Source organism: Pelophylax lessonae (assembly GCF_965119305.1).
Source record: "Pelophylax lessonae genome assembly, chromosome: 3".
Classification (NCBI taxonomy): Eukaryota; Metazoa; Chordata; class Amphibia; order Anura; family Ranidae; genus Pelophylax; species Pelophylax lessonae.
Genome location: NC_138770.1, coordinates 554035721 through 554061632, shown reverse-complemented (window position 1 = coordinate 554061632; position 25912 = coordinate 554035721). Strand labels below are relative to the sequence as shown.

Genomic DNA, 25912 nt, shown 5'->3' with positions numbered 1-25912 from the left:
GGCAGAGCAGTGCGTGTTGCAGAAGCATGTAGGCAGGTGTAATTCAGCCTCCCTGCATAGGTGGCACTGTCCAGCAGCTGCCATGCAGAGAGTAGCAGATGGCAAAGGGAACCCATGTTTCTCTAAAAAATAGCACTGTCCCCCTTCAGTTGGCACGCATTTGCAAAGTAGTTAAGTCAGGGACTGTTACCTTCTGGCTAGGGACAGTGTGTCTAGTGCAGGGAGAGGTTCCAGTGGAGGAAGGACAGTGTAGAGTCCACTTTCACTGTGTCATCAGCTAAGAGCTTCTCCATCTTCAGGTGCCTTGTTTCCATACTGCCGTCCAGCCAACTACTCTGTGGGATGATGTTGCTATCATTGGTGTTACAGGAATCCCCTGCAACTCCTTTTAAGTAAAAAAAGGAAAGAAAGAGGCGCCTCTAAGTGCAGACTAAAACAAACATATTTATTCACTCACATTGTGCGTATGTAGAAAACGTGTGTAGGATATCCTCCTGGGGAACTCCAAGATGTATGCGGTTTAAAAAGAGTCATCCAGTCCGTGCTGCCAGCTGGGGAGCCGGTCTCCTCTTTGCCGCAGCCTGCAGTAAGCGGTGAAGCTGGAGCGGAAGCGTCCTTATGTTGAAAGTGAGGCTTGGTCAGCAGGAACAGCAGGAGCATGTGGATGACGTCGCTGGATTGCGACGCGTTTCCGAGCGTGCGTGCTGCCGTTGGACAGGCAGCCGCGCTCCTTCATCAAAGCACCAGACATGGGATAACAGCAAGAGGAAATAGCTAGCCTTATAAACAATCGGAGGGGGAAAGAAAGCGGAAGTGATAGATTCTTTTGGATATATCAAATTAAACAATGGGATGTGGAATTAGTACTACCAAGATAAGACTGTGGTCAGAATTAAGAAAAAGGCAACAAGGATGAAAAAGTAAATAAAAAAATAATAAAAATAAAGATAAAAATAAAAGTAAAAATAAAAATAAATATAAAAATAAAAATAAATAAAAATAAAATACAAATAAAAATAAAAATTAAAAATTAAAAATAAGGATAAATATAAAGATAAGAGTGGAAATGAGTAAGTGATGAAAAATGAATAGGGGGCAATGAGGAATAAAGGGACAGTAGATATGACAAGGATAATGGGTATATGACATTTAAAAACAATAATATCAAATATATAAAAATTGATAATATCAAAATATATAAAAATTGACATGTATGAGAACACATTAGTGTATCCATATACTTGGACCATATTGTAGGTAGGGATCTTATCCGTATATATGACAGCAAAAATATGCACACAACACCATATAAATTATTAAGCACTAAAACATCCTTTGTGGAAGAAAAAGGAGGGGGAAAAAAAGGGGAGAAAAAAGGGGAGAAGGAGGGGGGGGGGAGAAAGTAAAAAAGAGGAAAACAAATAAGGGCGACTCACATGATAGTGGCAATTTCAATACCCTCGTTGAGGCCACCAGGCGAAAGGGCGTCCAGGGAAAAGATCCAATATGTTTCCCTGGCGCATAATCTTTTAAACCGTTCTGCTCCAGTGAGGGTCCTGGGCATTTGCTTAATGACCCACACAGTGAGGCCGACAGTGGACCCCTGGTGGGCCTCAGCAAAATGTCGGGGGACACTACGTTTGTCTTTTCCAGATTCAACGGAACGTCTATGTTCACCGAATCATTGTCGAATCGCTCTAATGGCGCGACCAACATAGATAAGTCCACATGTGCAGAATAAACCATATACATCAAAATCAGATGAGCAATTAAAAAATTCACTTAACTGAAAATCTTTCCCCTTAGTATGAAAAGAAGTTTGGCCATGGTGAACAAAAGAACACATTTTGCACAGCGCCTTTCTACATTGAAACATTCCTTTTAGGGGAATGAGGATAGGTATATTGGTAATCACAGTATTAGATTTTAATTTACTTGGGGCCATTTTGTTTTTTAGACTGGGGGCTTTTCGGTATGTCACCTTAGATATATTAGAAATCACTGTTTTCAGGTGAGGATCTTCTAGTAAGATGCCCCAGTGTTTGGCCAGAATTTTTTCCATCTTTTTATGTTGGAAATGGTAAGTTGTAGTAAATTAATAGTGGGATCCAATGGGGACGAACTCCTTTTTGTGGGATTTTTTCCTTTGTATAATTCGAAAGCTTGGTTAACCAAGGGTTCCGGATAGGCTTTATCTAGGAATTTTCTTTTCATAATGGACCCTTGGTCAATATAATCAGACTCTAAAGTGCAATTTTTACTGAGCCTACAAAATTGGCCTTTGGGGGTGTTGGTGATCCATTTAGAGAAATGACAACTGTCAAAATGGAGAAAGGAGTTGCCCGCTGTGGGTTTTGTGTAATTTTTTGCACAGATCCTTTACTCTGAGTCCTCTGGGGGAAATTTTAGTACTAATATATTTAAGCAGAAAGAATCTGTCCCACCACTGCTGATTAGCAGTGGTGATCAGCCTCTCTAGGGGTTTAAATTTCCCGCAAAGGGTGTATCTAATTTTCCCTTTAAGGATAGTATGGTATGAGAAATTGCAAGGGGTCAAGGTGGTATATAGGTCATCCAAAACACCGTATTTATGGGCCTCAATTTCCCCAATGAACTCCATAATCAGACAAAAAAAAAAAAAGGGGGAGGGAGAAATAATGTGGTATATGGTATGTAGGATTATAAATTGGTAGATAGGTTTATAAATAAATAAACTAAAAGGTAAAGGAAAAGAAACTAAGGACTATGTCATAAAACTGAAGTCAGCAGCACTGAATTGGCTAAAAGTACAGGATAAAAACATATAGCAAGCGCTTAGCCACATATTACAACATGAATCTCTTATTCATGAGGTCCAAATGCTTACAACAGAGATTTCTGACTTTCATCAGAATATCCCCACATCCTGGCTAAATACTCTCAAATTAAACACCAAAAGAGAAGAAGACAGACTCATTGGTATTAAATTGGGTAAATTCAGGCGTGATTTAGATGATCACAATCAAGAGGATGCCGTGGAGGACGAAACAAACCCAAAAAAACTACACAAGTCCCACAAACCATAAAAATCTATAATCTTTCTTCCCACATGCTGACAGATGCGGATATGTCTCTGCTGAGTCGGGGTCTAAATTTTGGCATGGTAACCCGTTTTCCGCCCATATAGTATTTTTTGGCAGATATATAGATGACATTATCGTCATATGGGATGGACCCACCAGTCTCATTGACGATTTTGTCACCTATTGCAATAGTAACCCCTATGACCTTTCTTTCACTTCAGTCTTGGGTACCAATTCTTTGGCTTTTCTAGACTTGGAGTTATACAATCTAGGAGAAAGGATCTGTGCAAAAAATTACACAAAACCCACAGCGGGCAACTCCTTTCTCCATTTTGACAGTTGTCATTTCTCTAAATGGATCACCAACATCCCCAAAGGCCAATTTTGTAGGCTCAGTAAAAATTGCACTTTAGAGTCTGATTATATTGACCAAGGGTCCATTATGAAAAGAAAATTCCTAGATAAAGCCTATCCGGAACCCTTGGTTAACCAAGCTTTCGAATTATACAAAGGAAAAAATCCCCCAAAAAGGAGTTCGTCCCCATTGGATCCCACTATTAGATTTACGACAACTTACCATTTCCAACATAAAAAGATGGAAAAAATTCTGGCCAAACACTGGGGCATCTTACGAGAAGATCCTCACCTGAAAACAGTGATTTCTAATAAACCTAAGGTGACATACCGAAAAGCCCCCAGTCTAAAAAACAAAATCGCCCCAAGTAAATTAAAATCTAATACTGTGATTACCAATATACCTATCCTCATTCCCCTAAAAGGAATGTTTCAATGTAGAAAGGCGCTGTGCAAAATGTGTTCTTTTGTTCAGCATGGCCAAACTTCTTTTCATACTAAGGGGAAAGATTTTCAGTTAAGTGATTTTTTTAATTGCTCGTCTGATTTTGTTGTATATGGTTTATCCTGCACATGTGGACTTATCTATGTTGGTCGCGCCATTAGAGCGATTCGACAACGATTCGGTGAACATAGACATTCCATTGAATCTGGAAAAGACAAACGTAGTGTCCCCCGACATTTTGCTGAGGCCCACCAGGGGTCCACTGTCGGCCTCACTGTGTGGGTCATTGAGCAAATGCCCAGGACCCTCACTGGAGCAGAACGGTTTAAAAGATTATGCGCCAGGGAAACATATTGGATCTATTCCCTGGACGCCCTTTCGCCTGGTGGCCTCAAATTGCCACTATCATGTGAGTCGCCCCCCCCCCTTCCTTCTCCCCTTTTTCTCCCCTTTTTTTTTCCCTCCTTTTTCTTCCACAAAGGATGTTTTAGTGCTTAATAATTTATGTGGTGTTGTGTGCATATTTTTGCTGTCATATATACGGATAAGATCCCTACCTACAATATGGTCCAAGTATATGGATACACTAATGTGTTCTCATACATGTCAATTTTTATATATTTTGATATTATCAATTTTTAAATATTTGATATTATTGTTTTTAAATGTCATATACCCATTATCCTTGTCATATCTACTGTCCCTTTATTCCTCATTGCCCCCTATTCATTTTTCATCACTTACTCATTTCCACTCTTATCTTTATATTTATCCTTATTTTTAATTTTTAATTTTTATTTTTATTTTTATTTTATTTTTATTTATTTTTATTTTTATATTTATTTTTATTTTTACTTTTATTTTTATATTTATTTTTATTTTTACTTTTATTTTTATCTTTATTTTTATTATTTTTTATTTATTTTTTCTTCCTTGTTGCCTTTTTCTTAATTCTGACCACAGTCTTATCTTGGTAGTACTAATTCCACATCCCATTGTTTAATTTGATATATCCAAAAGAATCTATCACTTCCGCTTTCTTTCCCCCTCCGATTGTTTATAAGGCTAGCTATTTCCTCTTGCTGTTATCCCATGTCTGGTGCTTTGATGAAGGAGCGCGGCTGCCTGTCCAACGGCAGCACGCACGCTCGGAAACGCGTCGCAATCCAGTGATGTCATCCACATGCTCCTGCTGTTCCTGCTGACCAAGCCTCGCTTTCAACATACGGACGCTTCTGCTCCAGCTTCGCCGCTTACTGCAGGCTGCGGCGAAGAGGAGACCGGCTCCCCAGCTGGCAGCACGGACTGGATGACTCTTTTTAAACCGGATCCATCTTGGAGTTCCCCAGGAGGATATCCTACACACATTTTCTACATACGCACAATGTGAGTGCATATTTTATGGAATAAATGTTTGTTTTAGTCTGCACTTAGAGGAGCCTCTTTCTTTCCTTTTTTTGTATACAGTTTGGAGAACCTTTGGCTCACTGGTTCTGGACGGCTGCCCTAATTGTTGGACTTTTTTAGTGCCCCCCTCCCCCTCCATCCTATATTATTTCACCCATTTACCCACACGTATTGGACAATATATGGACTTATATGGACTCATGTTGTAATATGTGGCTAAGCGCCTGCTATATGTTTTTAACTCTTTTTAAGTGCTGCTGTTCCAGACTGGCTGTGTTACAGTGACTCTGTTACCACCTTGTCGGAAATCTTCTGTTAAATATGCCGCAATACCTGGTCTCTGTGTGCCTTCACTTCTCTCTGGGCACCCACTCTGGGCCCCCTCACAGGTGGGCCCTTGGTTGCTAGGACTCTAGTGGTCCTAGCAACCAGTGACAAAAAAGATGGTGGGAACCTGTGCTGGAGACTGCAGTGAAAGAAGCAGAGAGTGCAGGCAACCCCTGCTGACAAAAATCTTCAATTTGTGAAGTGTGTGAGAGCACGGTGGACCTCATACCTCTTAGGAGCCCTGCTCACATTGAGGATATGCCACTGTTTCAAGACTTAAAATGTAAAAAAAATATTTTTTTAAATTCTTAGGCTAATATGAAATTATGCATATGAATCGTTCATATTTATGATTTTTAGCGTGGGTTCCACTGGTTCTGTCTTTCATCATTACTCACTGTTGCCCGTTTCTAAGTGCTTCCTCAAAAGAGCTTGAACAGCACATCTGGAAACCCCAGTCTGCTTTGAAATCTTTGCCAGAGAGAGACCTTGCTAATGCAGTATAACCACCTTGGGTCTTGTTGCTGTGCTCAGTCTTGCCATGGTGCATGACCTGTGACCTGAAACTATCTTCAACAACCTCACCTAAATAGCAGAATTTGGCTGTTCCTGTAAGCCTCCTGCACAGCTGTTTCTGTTTCAGTTAATGACTGTGTTTTAACCTACATATGAAATTGATGATCATTAGCACCTGACTGGTATAATTGGTTAATCATACCCCTGCCTCTAATCCTACAAAATCCCTGACTTTGTGCAAGTGTACAAAGTGTACGATTGTAAGAATTGATGCCGGTTTGAAGCCAAAGGGTAGTCGCACCAAATTTTGATTTGCTTTAGATGTTTTTTTCTGTTCATTCACTTTGCATTTTGTAAATTGATGAAAATAAAAAATTGAAATATATATTTTTTAAAGCATTTTTACAGCATTTCTTCACACCTGCCTAAAACGTTTGCACATTACTGTATATTAAGTGCAAACTGCTGTGACCTTTAGCAATGCCATTAGGCTGTGTGACAGCAGCACAATGGGTATGCCCTGTAAATTAGGACTGAAATATAAATAGTTTAACATATAAACCATAGATAATAGTAAACCGTACCTGATTGAAGTGTTAGCAAAGTTCTCTGTAGCTTTGGATAATTCTTCTGCCATCTGTTCTAAGTCACAGCTTGCGCCGGTATATTTGCTGCCATCACATTCCAAAGCAATAACCAAGTGACAGAGCTGTACCGCCATTGGAGAAATGATCCTGTCTACAGTTTTGGTTATAAATAATGAAGTAATATCACAGTATGATGTGAAATCCATTGAGTCCTGAATAGTAATAAAGAAATAAAATGTCTCTAAATTTACCAAACAAAACTTGACTACCTTTTAACTGAAGCATGCAGTATTTAAAGTGTGCGTGATGCTAAAACCTTTTTTTAACTGACTTTCATTGTTGAGGTCCTCCTCTACTTCCAATCCCAGAGACACAGTAGGGAGTTAGAGGAGGTCTCTTCAAAGTAAGCAGATATCCCCTTTTAGTTGTCACCTAGACACATTTCCCAAATGGAAGATTTTCCCTCACTTCCTGTTCCTGTGACAATTAAAACATGTATAAAAGTCAGTCGTCACCAGGACCAATAGTGATCTCTCCAGCAGTGACACAATCAGAAACAAAAACCTGTCAGAGGTTTTAACCCTTCTCCAGTTTTGGTTTAAAAAAACAAAAAAAAAACAAAGACAGCTTCAGGTACTGTATAGTGAAGTTGTACAGGTATATCTCATAAAAATAAAATATCATCAAAAAGTTAATTTTTTTCAGTAATTCAATTCAGATTGAGATGCGTTACACACAGAGTGATATAATTCAAGCATTTCTTTCTTTTAATTTTGATGATTATGGCTTACAGCTAGTGAAAACACAAAATTCAGTATCTCGGAAAATTAGAATATTACAGAAGACCAATAAAAAAAGGATTTTTTAATACAGAAATGTTGGCTTACTGAAAAGAATGTATTTTTTAAAGTTTTTATGTGGATAATGGCTGTAAAGTTTAAGTCAGGTGGTCAACCCGAGCCGTATGGCTGGGTTGATATTTTATGTGATACGAAGTTTTTAATGTCAAAAAAGTCTGAAGTTTTATTTATTGTAATTCAAGCCATTAATTAAAGCAGCCGCGGCCTTTATCTCCAAACAATGCCTAGCGTTTTTATTTATTTATTTATATTTATTATGTTAGCTAAGTTATTTATGTAAGGTAAATCTTGCCTGCCATTCCCATGTCTATGTACATTATAGTATGCACTCAATATTTGGTCAAGGCTCCTTTTGCATGAATTACTGCATTAATGTGGCGTGGCTAGGGTTTGTTGCTTTCTCCTTTGCAATTAGCTTCTTCTGGGCTCACAATCACTGCTATTGACTAGCCTGTTCCACTGCTGCCAGCGTCTTGCCACCCTCCGCCCTCCTTGGATCAAGTTAATTGCACGAAACGTGGTCAATTGTCTGCCTACAAGAACTACTGCTACCTGCTGCAACTCCTGATGCGATCCCTTCCAGTCTTTGGATTCAATCTACAGCTACAGTATTTCGTACTGTAAGTAAGTAAGTACACAATTTGTTTTTGTGACGTTTTTTTTGCAACATCTATCTGTTCTATTCTAATGTTTGGTTTTTCTCCTCCACCCTCTTTGTGCAGTTGGCTTCTTCTGAACTTACACTGATGCCACTGCGATTGACCAGCTCGTTCTACTCCCACTGCCTCCAGCGCTCTCCTTGGATCAAGTAACTGTACCAAACCCACAGTCAGCTGCCTGCTTACAATCACCACTGCCGCCTGGCGCCTGCTACAACTTTTGAAGCATTCCCTGCCAGTCTTTGGATTCAATCTACAGCTATATGGTACAGTAAGTACAAAATTGGTTTTAGGCTTTTTTTGCAACATTTATCTGCTCTGTCTCACGTTTTTCTTTTTCTCCTTTCCCCTCTTTGTGCAGTTAGATTCTCCTGGACTCACACTGATGCCAATGCTATTAACCAGCCTGTTCCACTTCCATTGTCTCCTGTACCCTTCTTGGATCAAGTTAACTGCACCAAGTCTGGAAGCGTTCTGTGACAGTCGGATTGGATATTCAACTCTGTCCTCTGGTATGTATATTAATTTTCTTTTTTTTTTTCAGCCGTAGATAATAGTCAGTGCATTGAGAAGCTAGCTGTATGGCTTCCACCACCTCCAGATTAGAATAGACAACATGATATACTAGACTTGAGGCCTACTGTATAAACCAAGGTGGCAACACAGACAACATTATTTATTTATTTATTTTTTAAGACACCCTCATTCAGGAGCGTATATTAAACTTCACACCCGATGCATCTCTAAGTGCTGCTAATATGTTTTTTCTAAAATGTTTCAATAAGTTCCAAAATATCAGTTTTCATTAACAGCTATTGGTTTCCTGACTTTCCTCTGACATGCAATTGCACAACACAAGGCAGTATATATGTGCTTGCTCATAGCACATTAAAAAATATGTGAAATTTTTTTAGCTCATTTAAAATAAGTGTGCACTTTGAGTTTGGCCGTAGGTTTCCCACAGAAGTGGGAAAACATTTTAAAGGGCTGTTTGATCTCAGATTAAAACTTGACATGTTTTGGAGCCAGTGTTGGTAACACAAAACAGTTCAGGGCATATGTTGTAGCTTTCACTGTCCACAGTTCTACTTTAGAAATGGATTGGGGCCTCCCTTTCTGCCAATAAACCTCAGAAATTTAGACATTGTTCCTACAGCAGATGCTGAATCAAAACAAAATGCAAAGTGGCTGTGGTACAAAAAACTTGTTTAACCATGCACATGGTGGTGTTCAGGATGTCTGTAGTCATGCTGCAAGTTCAAAACACAAATCTTTTGCTGCAGCTAGGCAACCAAACTCTGATTTGTTAAGTTTGCTAAACCAAAAACACCAGATGCTGGCGTGCATTCCACTGCTGTACCAGAAGTGACGTCACCCACTGATACTCCGTGTTTATAAATTGATTTATTTAATAATGCAGTGGCACCTAGTTGGGTGAATGCTTTAACCACTTTACGACCGCCCGCCGCAGTAATACTGCGGAAGGCAGTCGCTCCTGCGCAAACCCCCGTAGGTATACGTCGGCCGCGCGCAGGCAGCTAGGGGCGAGCGCCCGCCGCTGGCGGTGCGCTCCTGCCCCCGCCGCTGGCGGTGCGCTCCTGCCCCCGCTCGTCAGCTTGTGCAGCGGGCAGGCGACTCCGATTGCCGCCTGACACCCGCGATCGTTCCCCGCTGAGAGAGAAGAATGGTCAGATGTTGTAAACACAATGGTCAGATGTTGTAAGCACAGCTGACCGTTCTTCTCCCTGGAATGATCATAGAGCCCCCTGTGATCCTTCTATATAGGATCGCAGGTCTCTATGGTCATTCCACAAGCCACACCCCCCACGGTTAGAAACACGCCCCTAGGTACACATTTAACCCCTTTAACAACCATAGTGTTAACCCCTTCCCTGCCAGTGTCATTATTACAGTAACAGTGCATATTTTTAGCTTGTTGCAATCCCGCAAAAAAGTTGCAGATCGCCGCCATTACTAGTAAAAAAAAAAACTATAGAAATTATATTAATCTTTCCCGTAGTTAGTAGTCGCAATAACATTTGCGTAAACCAATCAAAATACGCTAAATGCAATTTTTTTTTTTACTAAAAATATGTAGCAGAAAACTAATTGGCCTAAAATGTTAAAAAGTTTTGATTTTTAAATTTTTTTTGGGGGGGAATGTTATATAGCAGAATGTGAAAAATATTGTTTTTTTTTTTCAGAATTGTAGCTCTTTTTTTGTTTATAGCGCAAAAAAAAAAATATCGCACAGGTGATCACATACCACCAAAAGAAAGCTCTATTTGTGGGAAAAAAAGGACACCATCAATCTTATTTAGGTACAGCGTTGCATGACCGCGCAATTGTCCATTAAAGTAACGCAGTGCCGTATCGCAAAATATATGATGTGAAATCCATTGAGTCCTGAATAGTAATAAAGAAATAAAATGTCTCTAAATTTACCAAACAAAACTTGACTACCTTTTAACTGAAGCATGCAGTATTTAAAGTGTGCGTGATGCTAAACCCTTTTTTTAACTGACTTTCATTGTTGAGGTCCTCCTCTACTTCCAATCCCAGAGACACAGTAGGGAGTAAGAGGAGGTTTCTTCAAAGTAAGCAGATATCCCCTTTTAGTTGTCACCTAGACACATTTCCCAAATGGAAGATTTTCCCTCACTTCCTGTTCCTGTGACAATTAAAACATGTATAAAAGTCAGTCGTCACCAGGACCAATAGTGATCTCTCCAGCAGTGACACAATCAGAAACAAAAACCTGTCAGAGGTTTTAACCCTATTCCAGTTTTGGTTTAAAAAAACAAAAAAAAACAAAGACAGCTTCAGGTACTGTATAGTGAAGTTGTACAGGTATATCTCATAAAATTAAAATATCATCAAAAAGTTAGTTTTTTTCAGTAATTCAATTCAGATTGAGATGCGTTACACACAGAGTGATATAATTCAAGCATTTCTTTCTTTTAATTTTGATGATTATGGCTTACAGCTAGTGAAAACACAAAATTCAGTATCTCGGAAAATTAGAATATTACAGAAGACCAATAAAAAAAGGATTTTTTAATACAGAAATGTTGGCTTACTGAAAAGAATGTCTATGTACATTATAGTATGCACTCAATATTTGGTCAAGGCTCCTTTTGCATGAATTACTGCATTAATGTGGCGTGGCTAGGGTTTGTTGCTTTCTCCTTTGCAATTAGCTTCTTCTGGGCTCACAATCACTGCTATTGACTAGCCTGTTCCACTGCTGCCAGCGTCTTGCCACCCTCCGCCCTCCTTGGATCAAGTTAACTGCACGAAACGTGGTCAATTGTCTGCCTACAAGAACAACTACTACTACCTGCTGCAACTCCTGATGCGATCCCTTCCAGTCTTTGGATTCAATCTACAGCTACAGTATTTTGTACTGTAAGTAAGTAAGTACACAATTTGTTTTTGTGACGTTTTTTTTGCAACATCTATCTGTTCTATTCTAATGTTTGGTTTTTCTCCTCCACCCTCTTTGTGCAGTTGGCTTCTTCTGAACTTACACTGATGCCACTGCGATTGGCCAGCTCGTTCTACTCCCACTGCCTCCAGCGCTCTCCTTGGATCAAGTAACTGTACCAAACCCACAGTCAGCTGCCTGCTTACAATCACCACTGCCGCCTGGTGCCTGCTACAACTTTTGAAGCATTCCCTGCCAGTCTTTGGATTCAATCTACAGCTATATGGTACAGTAAGTACAAAATTGGTTTTAGGCTTTTTTTGCAACATTTATCTGCTCTAGTCTCACGTTTTTCTTTTTCTCCTTTCCCCTCTTTGTGCAGTTAGATTCTCCTGGACTCACACTGATGCCAATGCTATTAACCAGCCTGTTCCACTTCCATTGTCTCCTGTACCCTTCTTGGATCAAGTTAACTGCACCAAGTCTGGAAGCGTTCTGTGACAGTCGGATTGGATATTCAACTCTGTCCTCTGGTATGTATATTAATTTTCTTTTTTTTTCAGCCGTAGAAAATAGTCAGTGCATTGAGAAGCTAGTTGTATGGCTTCCATCACCTCCAGATTAGAATAGACAACATGATATACTAGACTTGAGGCCTACTGTATAAACCAAGGTGGCAACACAGACAACATTATTTATTTTATTTTTTTTAAGACACCCTCATTCAGGAGCGTATATTAAACTTCACACCCGATGCATCTCTAAGTGCTGCTAATATGTTTTTTCTAAAATGTTTCAATAAGTTCCAAAATATCAGTTTTCATTAACAGCTATTGGTTTCCTGACTTTCCTCTGACATGCAATTGCACAACACAAGGCAGTATATATGTGCTTGCTCATAGCACATTAAAAAATATGTGAAATTTTTTTAGCTCATTTAAAATAAGTGTGCACTTTGAGTTTGGCCGTAGGTTTCCCACAGAAGTGGGAAAACATTTTAAAGGGCTGTTTGATCTCAGATTAAAACTTGACATGTTTTGGAGCCAGTGTTGGTAACACAAAACAGTTCAGGGCATATGTTGTAGCTTTCACTGTCCGCAGTTCTACTTTAGAAATGGATTGGGGCCTCCCTTTCTGCCAATAAACCTCAGAAATTTAGACATTGTTCCTACAGCAGATGCTGAATCAAAACAAAATGCAAAGTGGCTGTGGTACAAAAAACTTGTTCAACCATGCACATGGTGGTGTTCAGGATGTCTGTAGTCATGCTGCAAGTTCAAAACACAAATCTTTTGCTGCAGCTAGGCAACCAAACTCTGGATTTGTTAAGTTTGCTAAACCAAAAACACCAGATGCTGGCGTGCATTCCACTGCTGTACCAGAAGTGACGTCACCCACTGATACTCTGTGTTTATAAATTGATTTATTTAATAATGCAGTGGCACCTAGTTGGGTGAATGCTTTAACCACTTTATGACCGCCCGCCGCAGTAATACTGCGGAAGGCAGCCGCTCCTGCGCAAACCCCCATAGGTATACATCGGCCGCGCGCAGGCAGCTAGGGGCGAGCGCCCGCCGCTGGCGGTGCGCTCCTGCCCCCGCTCGTCAGCTTGTGCAGCGGGCAGGTGGCTCCGATTGCCGCCTGACACCCGCGATCGTTCTCCGCTGAGAGAGAAGAATGGTCAGATGTTGTAAACACAATGGTCAGATGTTGTAAACACAGCTGACCGTTCTTCTCCCTGGAATGATCATAGAGCCCCCTGTGATCCTTCTATATAGGATCGCAGGTCTCTATGGTCATTCCACAAGCCACACCCCCCACAGCTAGAAACACGCCCCTAGGTACACATTTAATCCCTTTAACAACCATAGTGTTAACCCCTTCCCTGCCAGTGTCATTATTACAGTAACAGTGCATATTTTTAGCTTGTTGCAATCCCGCAAAAAAGTTGCAGATCGCCGCCATTACTAGTAAAAAAAAAACTATAAAAATTATAATAATCTTCCCGTAGTTAGTAGTCGCAATAACATTTGCGTAAACCAATCAAAATACGCTAAATGTGTTAGATATAACCTTTTGGGGCTAAACAAAGTACAGGCAGACAGTCTGTTGTTTCACTGAACGCTGCTTTTTGTTCGGAGCAGGAACTCTTCTTTATTACTTTTTGAGGCATAGACAAAACATGAACTCACAAATGTAACACTGCCATCTAGTGGTCATACAATGTAATAGGCACACAGCAATGACATACAGTGGTTGTTGCTGATTAAATACAAACCTTGTATGCTAACACCCCCACTCAACAACTACTATCTATGTCAATCCCATTTCTGATCTAAGATCCACAAATCTGGTTCTAGCCAGTGTTGCCAACCTCCCGGAGGGAAATTTACTGGCAAAACGTCCAAAATTTACGGACGGCACCAATTTTTTACTGGCATTGCAAAAATGTACATAAACAGGCTGTTTTCAGTGCTAAACCGTGCAAATATCAATACTTAAACTATAAACATGTAGATAGTGCTATTAGCAATGTGTTTAGGTTAAACAAAAGTCAAAAACCATATTTCTCCATTAACATGGAGAGGTGAAGGGGGCACAGGAGCAGGACACTGATGTCCTCTGCCCCCGGGCCCCGACTCCTCTCTCTACTACTCCAGTCTGCAGTGCGCTGCTAGCTGTCGGACTCGGGGGGGGGGAGGGGGTGAGAAAGAAAACCAACGGAGCTTCCCCTTTTTTGCAGACTGAGTGCCAGCCACACATTGCCCCCAATGATCGCAGAGTGCCAGCCACACATTGCCCCCAATGATCGCAGAGTGCCAGCCACACATTGCCCCCAATGATCGCAGAGTGCCAGCCACACATTGCCCCCAATAATCGCAGAGTGCCAGCCACACATTGCCCCCAATGATAGCAGAGTGCCAGCCACACATTGCCCCCAATGATAGCAGAGTGCCAGCCACACATTGCCCCCAATGATCGCAGAGTGCCAGCCACACATTGCCCCCAATGATTGCAGAGTGCCAGCCACACATTGCCCCCAATGATCGCAGAGTGCCAGCCACACATTACCCCCAATGATCGCAGAGTGCCAGCCACACATTGCCCCCAATGATAGCAGAGTGCCAGCCACACATTGCCCCCAATGATCGCAGAGTGCCAGCCACACATTGCCCCCAATGATAGCAGAGTGCCAGCCACACATTGCCCCCAAGATAGCAGAGTGCCAGCCACACATTGCCCCCAATGATAGCAGAGTGCCAGCCACACATTGCCCCCAATGATCGCAGAGTGCCAGCCACACATTGCCCCCAATGATTGCAGAGTGCCAGCCACACATTGCCCCCAATGATCGCAGAGTGCCAGCCACACATTGCCCCCAATGATTGCAGAGTGCCAGCCACACATTGCCCCCAATGATCGCAGAGTGCCAGCCACACATTACCCCCAATGATCGCAGAGTGCCAGCCACACATTGCCCCCAATGATAGCAGAGTGCCAGCCACACATTGCCCCCAATGATCGCAGAGTGCCAGCCACACATTGCCCCCAATGATAGCAGAGTGCCAGCCACACATTGCCCCCAATGATAGCAGAGTGCCAGCCACACATTGCCCCCAATGATAGCAGAGTGCCAGCCACACATTGCCCCCAATGATAGCAGAGTGCCAGCCACACATTGCCCCCAATGATCGCAGAGTGCCAGCCACACATTGCCCCCAATGATCGCAGAGTGCCAGCCACACATTGCCCCCAATGATCGCAGAGTGCCAGCCACACATTGCCCCCAATGATCGCAGAGTGCCAGCCACACATTGCCCCCAATGATAGCCGAGTGCCAGCCACACATTGCCCCCAATGATAGCAGAGTGCCAGCCACACATTGCCCCCAATGATAGCAGAGTGCCAGCCACACATTGCCCCCAATGATAGCAGAGTGCCAGCGATCCCCTAGCACTTACCTCTCTCGCAGCTTCTCTTCAGTCCCCGGCTCCCCGCGGCGCCTCCTCCTCGTCCAATGGCACGGTGTTTGCCTTTCGGCCAATCAGGAAGCGGGAGGACCCGCTCCCTGATTGGCCAGGAGGATGATCCGTGTGACAATAGCGAATTCTCATTCACTATTGTCACAGAATGGGCGGGTCTCCGAGTCCACTCCACACACAGTGAGTCCACACGCTGCACGCACTCACTGTCAGCTCCAGCGGCCGGCGGGAAAACTTGAATGACGGCGGGGGCGGAGGCAGGGGCGGGCGCAGGTGGACCTGCTGCATTGATCTCTGTGCGAGAACTCGTCTCGGAGTCAGTCGGGAATCTTCGGAACTGCGCGCCGCACATGCGCAGTTCCGACCTTGCCGCCGCCGCCGTAGATTTACGGGCACTTTTCTCCTGCTACGGGCATTTACGGGCAGGAGAAAAGTGCCCTGTTTTAACGGGCTGTCCGTAAATCTACGGGCGGTTGGCAACACTAGTTCTAGCTAGTGGCTTTGTCAAAGCATCAGCAATCATTTTTTCCGACTCACAATACACAAGTACAATCACTTTCTGATCAACTAAGTCATGAATGTAATGATGTCTGACATCGATGTGCTTGGTTCTTCCATTAATTTTCTCACTTGTTGCAAGCTTAATGCAAGCCTGATTGTCCTCAAATAAGACGGTAGGTTCTGATGTTGCTTCTCCAAGATCCTTGAGTAATTGCTGTAACCACACAACTTCTTGACTGGTATAAGCTGCAGATATGTATTCAGCTTCTGTAGAGGACAATGCCACTGACATCTGTTTCTTGCTGGACCATGATATAGGACTGTCTCCCAATTTTAATAAGTAACCACTTGTGGATTTGCGTGTGCTGTGATCACCTGCCCAATCGGGGTCCACATATCCCACGAGGTTTAAACCACCACTTGCTGATAGTTTCAAATTTAAGTCTTTTGTCTGTTTCAGATATCTCATAACTCTTTTGATCGCATTCCAGTCTCTTTGATGTGGTTTATCAACTCACCTGCAAAGAAGAGACATGCTGGCTGCAATGTCTGGACGTGTAGTGGTTGCAATGTAGAGAAGTGCCCCCACTGCTTGTCTGTATTGTTCATTGGATGTGAGAAGATCATCTTCTCCTTCTAACTTTGGATAGACTGTATCCATAGGTGTGCTTGCTCCTTTTGCCTCTGTCATGTTGAATTGCTGAAGAATAGATTCAATTTTTGCACTCTGATTCAACAGGAAACTTCCATCTTTCTCACGCTGGATGTCAATTCCAAGATAATATGTCACTTCACCTAGGTCTTTAGTTTCAAAGTGCTTGTTGAGTACTCCTGTTAACTTTGCAATTTCATTGTCGTTTTTGTGAGCAATGATCAGGTCATCTACATAAATTAGCAGATACATCCACTCAGTGTCTACTTGTTTAGCATATAGGCACGGATCAGCTTTGCTTCTTGTAAATCCTTCATTTAGTAGAACTTGATTAATCTTCAGGTTCCATGCTTGAGCTGATTGTTTAAGGCCATAAAGAGATTTATTCAACTTGCAGACAAGATGCTCTTGTCCCTTTTTCAAATATCCTTCTGGCTGTGACATGTAAATTTCTTCTTCAATATCACCATTAAGAAAAGCTGTCTTAATATCGTGATGTTTCACAATCATTGTACGCATGGCAGCCACTGTCATTAGTGTTCTGAAAGTACTTTGTTTAGCAACTGGAGCAAAAGTAGCATCATAGTCCTCACCGAACTTCTGTGAGTAACCTTTAGCAACCAGCCTTGCCTTGTACCGACAGACTTTCCCTTCAGAGTTACATTTGGTTTTAAAAACCCATTTACATCCTATGGCATGTTTACCTTGAGGTAGCTCTGAAAGTGTCCATGTCTGGAGATCTTTGAGTGATGTCATTTCTTCATCAGCGGCTTTATACCATACTTGTTTTTCATGCATTGGCAGTTTCTGCATCTCCTTCCATGAACCTGGTTCAGTTTGAACAGCTCTGTGAGCTATGTAAGATAAACGTTCAGCTGGAACACCTTTATTGATTCTGGTTGATTTTCTGACTGAAGGTATTTCTGGTTCAGTTTCAGGTTTTTATTCTTCTGCAGTTATTTCTATTTCTGTATCACTTTCCTTATTTTCTTGAGTGACTGATGTTGATTCTTTCTCAGTTTGAAAAGTTTGAGTCTGTTGTTCAAACTTTGAGCACACAGAACTTTCATCAATAATCACACTTCTGCTGACTGTTACTTTGTTCGTGTCTTGATGTAAAATCCTGTATCCTTTTTGAGATTCACTGTACCCCACAAGTACACCTTCTTTTGCACATGCATCCCATTTTGTACGTTTTTCTTTTGGAATGTGTACATAGGCTTTACTTCCAAAAATTCTGATGTGTCTTAAATCTGGTTTCCTTTTGTTCCACAGTTCATATGGAGTTTTTATTGTTGCTTTTCCCGGCAAACGATTTTGAAGATAACATGCAGTTGTGATAGCTTCTCCCCAGTATGTAGTTGGCATATCAGCATCAAATAGCATGCTCCTCCCACTTTCACACAGTGTGCGGTTCATTCTCTCTGCAACTCCATTTTGCTCTGGGTTATATGGAACTGTTGTCTGGAACATAATTCCATGCTTCCTGAGAATGGCTTGTGTTTTACCACTTGTATATTCTGAGCCATTATCTGTTCGTAGAACTCTGGGCATTCCGCCAAAAATATTATTTACTTGAGCGAGATACTCTTCTAATTTCTCTGGCACTTCATCTTTATTGTGAAGTAGAAATACTGTGGTATATCTGGAGTAATCATCAATGAAGGTCAGGAAGTACTTTTTCTTTCCTGGAGTCATAGTTTTCATTGGACCACAAAGATCTGAATGTATTAAGTCCAGAGGTTTTTGGGATTTGCTGTTGGTCTGCTTGGGAAAAGGTGTCCTTGCCATTTTTCCTTTAATACAGTTGGTACAAATCATTATGTGATCACATGGATTAATCTTAATACCACTTGCATAGTTATTCTCAACTATTTTCTTTATTGTATCAGAATTTCTGTGCCCCAATCGTCTGTGCCAAGTGTGGATGCAGTTTGAATGTTTATCCTCTTTGGCTATTTTAACCATTTCACTGCAGTTCAGCTGATACCGTTCATCTATGATTTTAGCCTTTGCAAGCAAGCAATCCCCTTTTGTTATTATACAACTGTCACCCTGAAATGTGACTACATTGCCTTGGTTAGTGAGTTTCTTTACTGACAAAAGGTTGCTTTCAAGATCTGGCACATACAGAACATTCCTCATATGGATCTTTTTAGTGATATCTGGAGAGATAGGACAGTATAGAAAGCCATCTCCTATTCCCACTGATTTCATAAATTGTCCATTAGCTGTAGTTATCCCTTCTGTTTTGCTTTCATCAAGCTGAGTGAAGAAACTTCGGTCATTTGTCATGTGACTTGTAGCACCTGAGTCCACACACCATGCTTGCACAGAGGTGACACCATTTTTGGATCCGAATGCATACTCCTTTGTTTCTGTGACATTCTTAGCTTGTTGCAATGCACTTTGTTTTTGCATTCTAGCTTTCCAGATTCTACAATCTGCTTTTAGGTGTCCTGGTTTCTTGAACACAAAGCATTCCCGCTTTTCTAGCTGCACGTTACTGTGTTTATTTTTGAATTTTGTCTTTAAAGCTGTCTCTGAACACACACTCACATTACTCATGCTTTCAGTTTTGCGCTTGTATTCATCCACAAGCTTGCCTTTAACATATTCCAGTGTCAGATCATCATCTGGACGTGCATCTAGTGCTGTGACAAGTGTCTCTTAACTTTTAGGAAGTCCACTTAATAACAGCGCTGCAACATGGAAATCTTTTATCTCTTCTCCAATCCCTCTAAGTCTCTCCACCATCTCTAAGGTCTGTCTTATATAGTCCTGCATGTCCTGGTCTTTCTGTAGCTTAGTCTGATAGAGCTTTCTGATTAAATACAGTTTATTGCTGAGATTAACTCTTTCATGTGCTTTCTGTAACTCTTCCCACATGTCTTTAGCAGTCTGACAGTTACATATATGTATGATTTGATCATCATCTATGCACAGGGAGATTGTGCTCTGTGCTTTCTGATCTCTGTCTAACCACTCCTCTGTGGGCTGTGCAGGTCTTGATTCATTTATACATTTCCACGTACCTTCTCTTATAAGCAGCATTTTCATCTTGAATTTCCAAGATTGGTAGTTCTGATTTGTCAGATTTGCAATGGAGAACTTTGCTGAGGGGATGGCAGCAGCCATTTCTGCTGTTTGTCTTTCTGTTGCTGTCTCCTGTACTCACTTGCTTTAGCTCACTGTATCTGGCTATATCCAGGGGTAATCTGTATTATATCCTGGGCTTCTGTAACATGTCCTGGGCCCATAACCTGTTAGATATAACCTTTTGGGGCTAAACAAAGTACAGGCAGACAGACTGTTGTTTCACTGAACGCTGCTTTTTGTTCAGAGCAGGAACTCTTCTTTATTACTTTTTGAGGCATAGACAAAACATGAACTCACAAATGTAACACTGCCATCTAGTGGTCACATCTAGTGGTCATACAATGTAATAGGCACACAGCAATGACATACAGTGGTTGTTGCTGATTAAATACAAACCTTGTATGCTAACAAAATGCAATTTTTTTTTTTTTTTACTAAAAATATGTAGCAGAAAACAAATTGGCCTAAAATGTTAAAAAGTTTTGATTTTTAATTTTTTTTGGGGGGGGGGAATGTTATATAGCAGAATGTGAAAAATATTGTTTTTTTTTTCAGAATTGTAGCTCTTTTTTTGTTTATAGCGCAAAAAAAAAAATACCGCACAGGTGATCACATACCACCAAAAGAAAGCTCTATTTGTGGGAAAAAAAGGACACCATCAATCTTATTTAGGTACAGTGTTGCATGACCGCGCAATTGTCCATTAAAGTAACGCAGTGCCCTATCGCAAAATATGGCCTGGTCATTAAGGGGGCAAATCCCAGGACCCTGCATTCACTATACCTAGTCTCCCACAGTACATAGAACATGGAAATGCAATAATTTTAGTAAATATAAACTGCAAAATACATTTTCTTAGCAGCAGTACTTAGCAGTCTTATGACTTCTATCAGTGTCTGGTTAAAGCTTGTAGGAGGAGTTTTTATTCTCCGCTGACTGTCCTATGAGGCTGCCCTCTGTCTGGACAGTACAGATTGGCCCTGTGCTGATCATGAGCCAAATTCAAATACATGTTCTAGACAGGTATATGAATTTGGTGCATTCTTCACCAATTTTAGAATGCATGAGAGACACTTTAACAAAATCTGTCGTCTGCATCAGTCCATGAATTCCAGAGTTTGTGTTTTACTTACTTTTTACCTCAGCACTCTGCGCATTACTTATTCCTGACCCCTTTAATCCGTGAGTCATTTACTCATAGCCGCGTCACTCTGCCTGTTACTTACTCCTAACCCTTGCACTCTGTGTGTTATTTACTCCTGAACCATTTACTCTGTGCATTACTTACTCCTGACCCTCCTTTTTCTGTTTCGGATAGCGTGGCAAAGGATTAGAACCCCTGTCAGGTTTTATTGCTTTCTGTGCCTCCGTTAAGGAGAATCACCCTCTCCGTTTGTCCTCTTTACCATTACCATTGAAAGTAAAATTAAAAGTAAAAGAAAATTCCTAATTTTGGGTTGTCCCAGAAAATAAATAGGGAGGAAATCTTCAAACAAGGACACTAGTTCTGGTGACCTGGGGGTCCCCAAGGAATTCCCCTAATTTGCAGGGATTTCCTCTCACTTCCTGTTTGGCTATGGGACAGGAAGTGAAGGGAAATTCCGCAATGAGACAGAGATGGTGAAAAAATATCTGACAAGGGTTATAACCCTCCCTTGTGCTATCCAAAATTAAAAAAAAAGTTTTGCCTATAGTTCTGCTTTAAGCACAATTTAGCCATACTTTCTTTTTAGGGCAGCATGCTATCTGTGCCACTATTAACCTACTCTGCCCCTGTCCTACCCCTGTTGCCAGTGGGCATGGTCAGTAGGGTGTCTCCAGATTTCATTTTGAAAATCTGGTCACCTTACTCAAGATCCCATGTTGCCCAAGCACTACTACAGTGTTGGGATGTAATGGCTGTGAGGTAGGAGGGTATTTTCACATGACCCTCCCCCATCCCCCGATACACATTTACAATAGCAACAAGGTCACTTTAATAACTGTTGAGATATGATTTGACCCAATTCATAGCCTTGCATTATGAGAAGGTATAGCCAAGCAGAACTGCTGTGCAGCTTTGCAAAGCAGGAAGCAAAGCCTAAAGATGTAATGAGCAAATATGGCTGCCATATGTAGATATATTACATGTTGTACACAGACACACACAATTTTTTTTTTAAAACATAACATATTAAAAACATTTTAATTAAAAAAATAACTGAAAAGTTTATACATTTGCTTCAATGAATAGCAGAGGAGGTGAACCCCAGGACCATCTTCTTTTTTGGTGTATCAGAGGAGGTACCATGGGGTAGTATTTGAGAAGCCATAACTCAAGATCCTATTTTTGTTTTTATAGGTTTGCTCTAGCAAGGTCAGAGTGAGCTAAAGTGTAACCCATATAAAGTGCTGATTGCTTGAACATAATAATAAAATAATATTATTTGCCCAATTATCAAGACACTATTACCCAAGCAATAAAGAACCACCATAAATTTTACAACTTCCTCTAAACTAAATTTTGGTGTAAAGTGTAAAACTGTAACCCACATGTATCCTGCTCAGAAGACAAATGTATTAGTGATCTCTAAAAACTGGCAGACACTAAAATATCTGCAAGAACAATTCTAGTTTTAAGAATATAGAGATTGTTGTTCAGTAAAGGGTTGTAGAGCAAAGCCAATAAGTATAAAATGACAATCCTAATAAAAAGCCTTTTCTTACCATTCCATTTACTTGCTGAAGTATTCTGTCGGTTCAGGTGCACGCAGTACATCAATAAATGATGCTAACGTGTCAGTCTTTTGAACTGCTATGTGGTCTCATAGCAACTGTCTGTCAGCTGCCTGATGACATCATCACACTTTTCTTCTAGCACCTGAAAACACACCGGTTAATTCATTAGGAAGCTCAAGTGATTCTATCCATAGCATACCATGCAAGTGCAGTAGCTTGTTAGATACACAGCAGATGTTCCATCTTTGTGAAACCTACAATAGATACAGACGTATGAAAATGGTCTGTCAAGTATCAGCTTGTGTATTCAGAAAATGTGCCATATATAATTTATCATGATACATTTAGAAGCCCATCTCATGTGTAGACTTGATAGGCAGCCAACAGCCAAGTGAAGAAAGAACACAAAGCAGGCTGACAATGCTAATGTACTTTAGAAGGCAGTGGCTTAACCACTTAAAGTGTAAGTCCACCATAACACTACAACTCCACCATCTACAGACATCCACCATCTAACACTAACCTATCTAGCCCTGTAAAGAAGAAATCAGTACAGGCGGTCCCCGGGTTACAAACAAGATAGGGACTGTGGGATCGTCAAGTTTGTTTGCAAGTTGGAACAGGTACATTTTTAAGTGTAGCTCCAGCCAAAAAAAATAAAAAATTAAACGTGTTTGGATAGCATAGGGAAGGATTACCACCCCTGTACCATTTGTTTTGCTGTCTTTACCCCTGTTCTGAAGATTTCACCTCACATTCTGTCCCTATGACAATTGTATTTTGAACATTTTGGGTTGTTGTGGAAACAAGGATTAGTGATAAATCTTTGGTGGAGACACCTTTTTCCCATGAGAACTAGGGAGTGAATTTCCCTTCCTATGGCTAGAGTTCTCCTCACTTCCTGTTGTCTCTCTCTGTTCATAAGTAGGCGTCGTTTGTAAGTCGGATGTTTGTAACCTGGGACCGCCTGCATACATACCTTTTTTAAAGCCAATCCTGTTTCCCGCGGCGGAAGCTTTGCAGAGGACACAGCCGACAACGGCTGTAAAATGAATGGGGAGTGACGTCAAGCATAGACTTAAGGGCCATACAAACTATACAATTGTCTTTAGATTTTTTCCTTTAGATTTACCAAAACCATATAATATGAGGTCAAATCTAAACACTTTCAATGTGTATGCAATCAGGCAGGCCCTTGCACTACATAGTTGAAGGTAAATCTAAAGGAAATCTAACAACAAAAGTTGTATAGTGTGTATCCAGCTTTACTGTGGGGCTTCCGTTTTCGGGCTGTTGGCACTCAGCGTTGGATATAGTCAGACCGGCTTCAGAAAAGGTATGTATACTGATTTCTTATTTACACGGCTAGATAGATTAGTGTTAGATTGTGGATGTCTTTAGATGTAGAGAATTTAGTGTTAGGGTGGACTTCTACTTTAAAGACCAAGCCTATTTCTGACATTTACTGTTTACATATTAAAACCAGTAATTTTTGCTAGAAAATTACTTAGAACCCCTAAAGATTATAACTTTTTTAGCAGAAACCAGAGACTAAAATGGAGATCATTGCACTATTTTATGTTGCACCATATTTATGCAGCGGTCTTACAAATGCAATTGCAAACGTTTTTTGGAGAAAATACACTTTTTTGAATGAAAAAAAAACTGTAAAGTTAGCCAATTTTTTTTGTATAATGTGAAAGATGATGTTATACCCACTAAATAGATATCTAACACGTAATGCATTAAAATTGCACACGCTCTTGGAATGGTAACAAACTACGGTACTTAAAAATCTCCATAGGCGTCGCTTTAAAAAATTTTACAAGTTACCTGTTTAGAGTTACAGAGGAGGTCTTGTGGTAGAATTATTTCTCTCGCTCTAACAATTGCGGTGATACCTCACATGTGTGATTTGAACACCATTTACAAATGTTGGCACGACTTACGTATGAGTTTGCTTCTGCGCGCAAGCTGGGAGGGACGGGGAGGTTTGAATTTTTTTTTTCTTATTTATTTTACTTTTACTTTTTTTTTTTTACACTGTCCCTCTAAATGTATTTATTTTTATTGATCACTTTTATTTTTATCACAAGGAATGTAAACATCCCTTGTAATGGAAATAAGCAGGACAGGGCCTCTTTATTATGAGATCTGGATTCAAAAAGATCTCAGATCTCACATTTATACTTAAAAGCAAAAAAGCAAAAAAAAAATTCATTTTACATTTCCCAAATAAAAAAACTGGCCCTTTAAGGCCGTTAGGCAGAAGTGACGTCAGGTATCGCTCTGGTCCTCCAAGGACATAGAGTCGAGTGGGGGCCATCTTGCCCTCAGGTAACTTCCTGCCCATTGCTCCAGGGGATCGGATCATTTCCCCCTTTACCGACAGCTCCGGTAAGCGGGGAAATGACCGGAAAGAGGCAGGGGGGTCACCTCTCCCGCTGTCTATAAAAGTGGTCTCATGGTGAATCGGCCGAAGGGACCAGTTTTATCGAAATGGCAAATTGCCAGCTGTATGAAAAAAATAGCTAGCTGCTGCCATAACCCCAGTATTTAACGTCAAAGTAATAACATATGGTATATATACAGTGGGTGGTCCGGAAGTGGATAACATTGTCAACCTGAAAAAGGAAGTCCTAATCTGTTTACTGAGCCTGGCTGAAGACATGGCTCCTACTATTGGTGAAAGGACACTCTTAGGCCGGCCATACACGGTGCAAATTTAATATGCACAATTCCCCCATCAACACAGTGTTGACAGGGGAATCAGCAATTGTCTTCTCCTGACGGGGGGGCAGGCGATGAAAGCCATCCCCGTCTGGTGAAGACCGTAATTATCGCTAGTGGCTATAGCAGCTGTTAGCATTAATCACAAGAGAATCCGGCAGGCTGGTTGTACCTAAGTGGATCGATCGATCAACTTGGTACATTCAGCCTGCCCATTAACGGTTTGAATCTCAGCCAGTTCCTGCTAACATTTGAACCGTGTATGGCGGCCTTAGGCCTATTCCTTTTTCATGCCAGGAACGCTATAACCAATAGTTGGAAAAAAAAAATCAGCATACCAATCTATCTCCTTTTGTAAACATTTAGTGAACTTGAACCTTGAACAAAAAATTTACTGATGTCTGGTGTGTAATTTAGACGAAGTAATAACCCCATTGTTCTTAATCACTTGTCGACCGCGCTATAGCCGAATGACAACTACAGCACGGTAGTCCAGTTCTGGGCGCCCATAATGTGGCGGCCTCCCATGATCACGCCCACCGCACACCTGCAGCTGGGCGCGGGCAGCGCACTCTGTGTTCGCAG

At 41.2% G+C, this 25912-nt stretch overlaps 1 protein-coding gene across 1 annotated transcript in view; it reads right to left on the bottom strand.

The window, feature by feature from the left end:
- LOC309549701 (uncharacterized protein) overlaps positions 1 to 22758 on the bottom strand; it is a gene marked incomplete at its 3' end in the record, with an annotated part of 37284 nt that extends 14526 nt beyond the window's left edge. Inside the window, exons 1-2 of the mRNA XM_082250155.1 lie at positions 22586 to 22758; positions 6696 to 6910 (exon numbers count right to left, since the gene is read on the bottom strand). Coding sequence (XP_082106281.1) covers positions 6696 to 6910; positions 22586 to 22588 — 218 coding nt within the window. The 5' untranslated portion in view covers positions 22589 to 22758. The remainder of the gene's footprint in view (positions 1 to 6695; positions 6911 to 22585) is intronic.
- Between the last annotated feature and the right edge of the window lie 3154 nt (positions 22759 to 25912).